This window comes from Cariama cristata, unplaced genomic scaffold (assembly GCF_000690535.1).
Source record: "Cariama cristata isolate BGI_N322 unplaced genomic scaffold, ASM69053v1 scaffold27070, whole genome shotgun sequence".
In the NCBI taxonomy this organism is placed as follows: Eukaryota; Metazoa; Chordata; class Aves; order Cariamiformes; family Cariamidae; genus Cariama; species Cariama cristata.
The window spans coordinates 1-6,146 of NW_009594485.1; the positions used below are offsets into that span (position 1 = coordinate 1).

The 6,146-nt window shown below is 41.4% G+C and overlaps 2 protein-coding genes across 2 annotated transcripts; one reads left to right on the plus strand and one right to left on the minus strand.

Annotated features, from left to right (window-relative positions):
• Positions 1–244: 244 nt before the first annotated feature.
• On the plus strand, positions 245–2,175 carry IFT20 (intraflagellar transport 20; the record flags this gene model as incomplete). Its single annotated transcript, XM_009698284.1, has 3 exons — positions 245–330; positions 1,170–1,273; positions 1,749–2,175. Coding segments are annotated over 3 exons (272 nt in total), but the record flags the coding sequence as incomplete, so codon positions are not given.
• Positions 2,176–3,763: 1,588 nt separating this feature from the next.
• Positions 3,764–4,818, minus strand: TMEM97 (transmembrane protein 97). Its single transcript, XM_009698294.1, has 3 exons — positions 4,768–4,818; positions 4,546–4,690; positions 3,764–4,014 (listed from the first exon to the last, which is right to left on the minus strand). Exons 1-3 carry the CDS (start codon positions 4,816–4,818, stop codon positions 3,764–3,766), a joined length of 447 nt encoding a protein of 148 aa, XP_009696596.1.
• Positions 4,819–6,146: the final 1,328 nt, after the last annotated feature.

Below are 6,146 nucleotides of genomic sequence, written 5' to 3' on the forward strand. Positions count from 1 at the left end.
AGCTCGGAGGACGGTTTGGAAAGCAGGTTGGGGCACAGGGGGCTCTCATGGACACTTCAGGGCTTTGCTCTTTTTCTTACCCCTTTTGTAGACTCTCTGATAGCAAGGAAAATCTTAAAATGTACTTGTTTACAGTAAACCCTAAAAATAAAGCCACATCTAAAAATTACAGCGTGCAGTAGAAGCATTAGTTTTCTGTAGGGGTGTTTTTGAATAATTGCTTAACAATTTTTTTTCTTTGCAGAAATAGTAGAATTTCAAAACATAGTGGGTACCTTAATTGAACTTGTTGATCAACTGGCAAAAGCTGCTGAAAGTGAGAAGATGAAGGTACTGTGCCTTTAGTTACTGGCTTGTCATGTACTCTGCTCTGTACTGTGCATGAAAAAACAGATCTCTCTCCCTTCCTCCTTTTACTACGTAAGCAATCTTTTCCTGTCAGTATCACACAGGCATTTCCGTGGTAGTTAACATCTGTCTGTCTGCAGTATGAAAGCATGGGCCTTTTTAATTGATATTAGCATCTAGAAGACTTTCACAGGCACGCTCAGAGTGTCACATTATTCCTGTGTTTAAGAGTCCTAGTGTTTCTGCTTGTTTATATATTTGCACGTAAATAGAACATGTATTTTTTAATCGCTCCTCCTACTAGTAGAGCTTTGTCCTCAAGAGGCAGGAGAGGCTCTGTGAGGAGGAGGAGAAGGGCTTTCTGAAGACCAGATCAGTGAATAGTTCTATAACTACCTTTGAAATTTCCTTGTCTATGTGTCACCAAGCGGTCTGGCTTTTTTCCATGTTATTGTGGAAATAGAAATTAATGTTTAGCATAATTGTAGGTAATTACTTTTTTCTTTCTTTGTTGTGGGGAAAAAAAAAACTATAACCAGAGCTTGTCTATCTGTAGGAGCAGTCACCAGTGATGAGTTTGTGTTTCCGGAGGAGTCAGTGACTTTTGTTCCTTGAGTTTGAAGGAAGTCTTAAATGCCTTAATCTGCCCAACCTCTACAGGGACCGTTTGTTTGCTCTACCAACCATTCAGTAGTTTGCTCTACCAACCCTCCTTTATTGTTAGCATGGCTGAAAAACTTCAAAATCAACATAATAGTAGTGAACGGGGCTAAAAAAAAAATCTCAATACAACTACATCACCAACCATCCTCTTTTGACAGGCCATCGGTGCACGAAATTTGCTGAAGTCTATAGCAAAGCAAAGAGAAGCTCAGGAACAGCAACTTCAGGCCTTAGTAGCTGAGAAAAAGATGCAGCTGGAACGGTAAGCTTTCTGTTAAATACTTTTGGGGCATTATGTAGGCCGGAAAGTCAATCTCACCATCTGTGCTTGGCTGCAGGACACTGTCTGAGCTTGTTCAGACAGTCCATCTGCAGTGAAGGTGCGTCCTCCTGCAGAAAGCACACATGGAATGATGCAGGGCCACAGCCTAGAGTTAACTTAAGGCCCTACCTGCCACTCACCAAAAGAAGGTTCATCTCTGATGTCTTTGTGGCTAAATAAACAGAGGCAGCATGAGATCAGTTGAAGAAATGAATAAAACTGTAATGGCGTGTCCCGTGTCTGACTTGTAAAGGCACTATGGAACTGCAAAATCTAACCCGTGCAGCACTGCTTTACAGATGACTTACACGCGTAGCCTAACTTCCCTTCACCACAGACCAGTGGACGTTGCGCTAAACCATCTGACGAGCACGGGCTGGATGTAGCTGGTAACCTTTTTTTTTTTTTTTTCCAGATACCGAATAGAGTACGAGACTCTGTGTAAAATTGAAGCAGACCAGAACGAATTCATTGACCAATTCATTTTTCAGAAATAGAGGATTTTAAGATAAAAACTAACTTGGAAACTTGACCATTCCAGAATCTTGAGAATTTCAAAAATATGCAATTTTTCACTGTGTATGAATGAAGAGATGGTTTGTACAAATGGAAGCGTCTTCTAATTCGGTGTGGATTACACTAAAAGTGGCAATAAGGAGGGCTTTCTAACAGATGTAAAGACTGTTCTGTCCTTTGATTTTTATAAAAGTTTTGTACAGTCAGTAGTTCTAATTCAAATTATAGTTGAATTAATACTATTGTTGCTATGTTATGTCTCTCACTTTTTGAATTGTACAGCTCTTTCATAGAAATCAGGAAATAAATTATTGTTTTCAGACTTTCTGGATATACCAGAATTAGTTGCTTCTGCTATGTTATTTTCGAGCTGAGGAGTTTACAACTCCCTGGATAGTCATAATGGTTTTCCTCTATGTAGTATTTTTCATGTCTGTAAAGACGTAACACACAAGCCACAGTAACTTTTCTCTATATTGACCAGATTATTTTTTCTATACAGTTAGGAAAAAACAGAAATTTATGATAAACAGAATGGATCAATTACACACACACACACACAAAAAAGCAGAAAATACGGCAGAATTAAGGACTTTAAACCATGCCTGAGATATGTCCATACAGGGAGTAATATTAGAGTTTAATTCTTTCATGGGCATTATTAGAGATAGAACTGCAAACTGATGAGACATTCTAAGCATACAGTGACACCAGGAGCGTACAGAAACTATATAAATATGAATGTGACACTTAAAAACTGAATGTCTGTGATCTAAAAATCAAGCCTCGTGTTGAAGTGTAAATAGATGCATTTTATGTCTGCCTTTAGGCAACCAAATATGGAAATGTTGGCCTTTCCAAAGTCTGTGGAAGGTTTACATTTTATACCAGTGAAGTCCTGAAATACATAGGCAGTGACTGAAAAGCCTTTTCGGTGACCTGTAATCTTATACAAGTCTCCAAGTTTGATTCTTGCAAGTCAGATTGAGAACTTACAAAAAAACCCCAACAAACCAACCAACCACCCCAGAACTTCTATCAGCAGTAGGTTTTATTTACTGTAATTTATGCATATATTTACTGTGTGAACTACCTACAATCTCATGGTCCTTTTAAGTTCCTTTTAGTCATTCCCTTAAGAAGATTAAATGCAGTTTAATGCATTTAGTTATTTATTGCCATACTAGAAGTGATTTCATGGAAGAGAGAAATTTACAAATCCTTGTTTACAATTCCTGAAGTACATCAAAATCCTCTCAGAAGTATGCCTCATTGTCAAACGAAGTTAACTTTCAGCATTCATAAATCCAGATTTTGGCACATTGATCACTGACCAGATATTTGCAATTAATCAAAACTGAAGCAAAGGAAGGTGAAATTTTAAAGGAAGAGGTGGGGAAGTTAAGACTTATTAGATGATTTGAAATGTTTCAAAAGCATAGCTTTGCAAAGCTGTATATAATCAGTTATCGATTTTTCAGAATATGATCTTGGAAGACAAATTTCTTACTTTAGTGGTTTTCTAACAGTCATGTTGGAAAAAGGGAACTTGAAAGAAAAGTATCGGCTGTAGTTCCCCCCTCATCACACAGTTACACAGCAAATGGTTAAAAGTTCATTTTCCTGTTACAGATTACCACACAAATCGGCAGTGGGAGAGGAGCGCGGTCCCTTCACCGGCGCGTGCCCAGGAGCCACACGGAATGGCTCGTACAGGCTTCTGCCACAGCTGTGTCTGACAATGAGAGCTGTGAACTCAAACCAAACCAAATTTTTTCTTGCAGGAGGCAGATGCTCTGGCAGTAGCCGTTGCAGCCACCGCCACCAGGCAGATGTTTGTCCCAGAGGACTACGACAGCATAGGGTCTGAATCAAAACCAGTGTGACTGTTGTGCGTACAGCTTTTAGAGCGGACTACTTCCTTTTCCTTTTTTCCACCTGGTTATAATGGGGGTTGTAGAGCATGGTAAAAAGAATCAGAAGTGGTATCAGCAGGTACGGCACATATATAGATAGCAGAATTAGGCGCTCACGTTGCGTCTGAGGTCCCAAATGCTCAGACTTTGAGAAATCATGGAACAGGATATGCGCCAGGATAGCAAACAAAGTGGTAGCTACATGGGTGGAGTAGATAATTGCAGGAGTCCTTATCCATTTGCAGCCACCTGTACAGAAGCAAAAAGGGAGCAGTATTTAAGTGTTTTGAAACAAGCAGAGTTCCGTGGCATTTAAATTCACATTAACCACTGTATCTCTGAGAGGATAAGCCATAAGGCATATTAAATAGGTAGCAGAAGAAACCATAGGAACTAGTAGCAACCCATGAAAGTTATCTACCGTTATGTAAATTTAGAACGATGGTGTGATTGTGAAGGTTTTAAGGTAACAAAATGAGTAGAGAGGCTTGACCCAGAACTTTATCTACCTTGGAAGCATGCCAGATGTCAAAAGCTGATGCTGGTTACATATAAATGGCTGCAGGGGACACAGGCCAATAGTCACGGCTTTGTTTCTGACAGGGCTTACTCTGTGCTGCTTTCTCAGATGAAACTTGCCATGAAAATCGCACAGCACTCCCCATGGTATGTCCCTCTAATTGCTTCAGACTGATAAATAAACTTTCTCTGCTGTACAAAAAGCAGGCGTTACGCAGAAATGCTGCACAGGAAATATTCTTACGCTTGTTTTATACCAACCTTTTAAGAAGGCGTATACTGCAACGGGGAAGAAAGGCATTTGTAAGAAGGCTTCACAATATATAAACGCCATAAACCACTCTGGGGGCTGGAGCATCATGGGGTCTCTAAAGGTGGTCGCATACCACTGCAACAGCTCTGACAGCTTAAAAAAAAAAGAACCAACCAACAGATTAATACACTGAACGTCAACCGCAACAGGGCAGAAGTTGTGACCCTCACCTGGCGGTCAGATGAAACCATCACTGCAGCGGGAAACTCAAGTGATCTCATCTTGGTACGCAAGGCTCTATACTGCAATTTAGTTTTAATAGGGACTACATTTCTGAAGTCTTTAAAGCGATGAACCCTTTCCATTAAGTATACATTAAATTTGCACTACAGGCAATTTTAGGATTACTACAGCATTAAGTAACAGTTGCTTTCCAAAAACCATTCCCGAAATGTCATTTCCTACCAGAAAAAACCCAAACCACCAAAAATCTGCACTTTGACGTTAGGTAGATACTATTTTCCTCTTTCTGACCCCCCTGTTGCCAGCGATGTCACCAACACGTGCGGGCACTTGCCATATCTGACCAGGAGGTGCGACCCCGGCCGTGTCTCGCCAAGCCAAGGGGCGGCTGGGGCCCCGTTCCGTCAGGGAGCGCATCACTCCATCTGGATGTCCGTGGCTGGCTGCTGCGGCTCAAACAGCGCCGTGGGAGAATTTTGGCTGAGGGAGTTGCAAGTAGTTTCCATGACAGAAGCGTAAATTCCAGCATGGTTTTAAGTTGGACTTTGAACGGAGAGATATGTATTGAGATTTGCTAGTTAACTATTAATTAAAAATGGTTTCTATAATGGAGTAATTCTACAGGCAATTCTAATGACAAAAATCAAATTCATTAAGTGTAAAGCACGTATAGGAAGTTACAGCCGATCTCACCCTGATGATGACAGCTGAATTCATTATCTTCTATCCAACTATTATTTTAATTGACTCTGATGTTTATTGTCTTGTACAATTTCATTCAAAGCCCAGCAAACCAGAGAGCTTTACTAATACCTTTGGTTGCTACTCTGCCCGCTTCTACAGCGGTAACAATTCCCTTTTACGTTTTTGGCAGGAGTACGAGCAAAAATCAGGATCAGAGGGTGACCGGGGCAGTGAGAGCCCCAGCGGGAGCAGGCGGCGGGCAGGGATGCTGCCAGCGTCGTGAGGGGCTCCGTGGGGGGGGGGGGGGGGGCAGCAAAAAAAAACCAACCGCTGTGGGCGTCGCCACTTCGCCTTCCTCTACCTGCAAAATGCACAACGTACCGTACCGGGGAAATTACCACCCACACCATCGGTTAATTCCTCTGGGACTTTTCTTGCGTGCCCTGGGACTGTGGGCACTTAGACTGAAGGGAGCAGCCCGCGTGCATCCCAGTTACAAATTTAAAAAAAACAGATCAGTCACAGCTGCTAAAGGTGCTGGCAAACACCCACATTTATCCTCCTTCCCAAATGAACGGCTTGACTAAAAATGTAAGTCATCCTGCAGGTAGCAAGGATTGAATGAAATACTATTTCATTTTAGGGAGTTTACTGCATTTTTTTTTTCTTCCCCCCCTACGTT

Excerpts from the sequence above, each read along its gene's own strand:
- TMEM97 (XM_009698294.1), bottom strand. The coding sequence starts at position 4,818 with ATGAGATCACTTGAGTTTCCCGCTGCAGTGATGGTTTCATCTGACCGC. Across the intron at positions 4,691-4,767 it reads TGGTTTCATCTGACCGCCAG|CTGTCAGAGCTGTTGCAGTG; the intron begins GTGAGGGTCACA and ends TTTTTTTTTAAG. Across the intron at positions 4,015-4,545 it reads AGTATACGCCTTCTTAAAAG|GTGGCTGCAAATGGATAAGG; the intron begins GTTGGTATAAAA and ends GCTTCTGTACAG.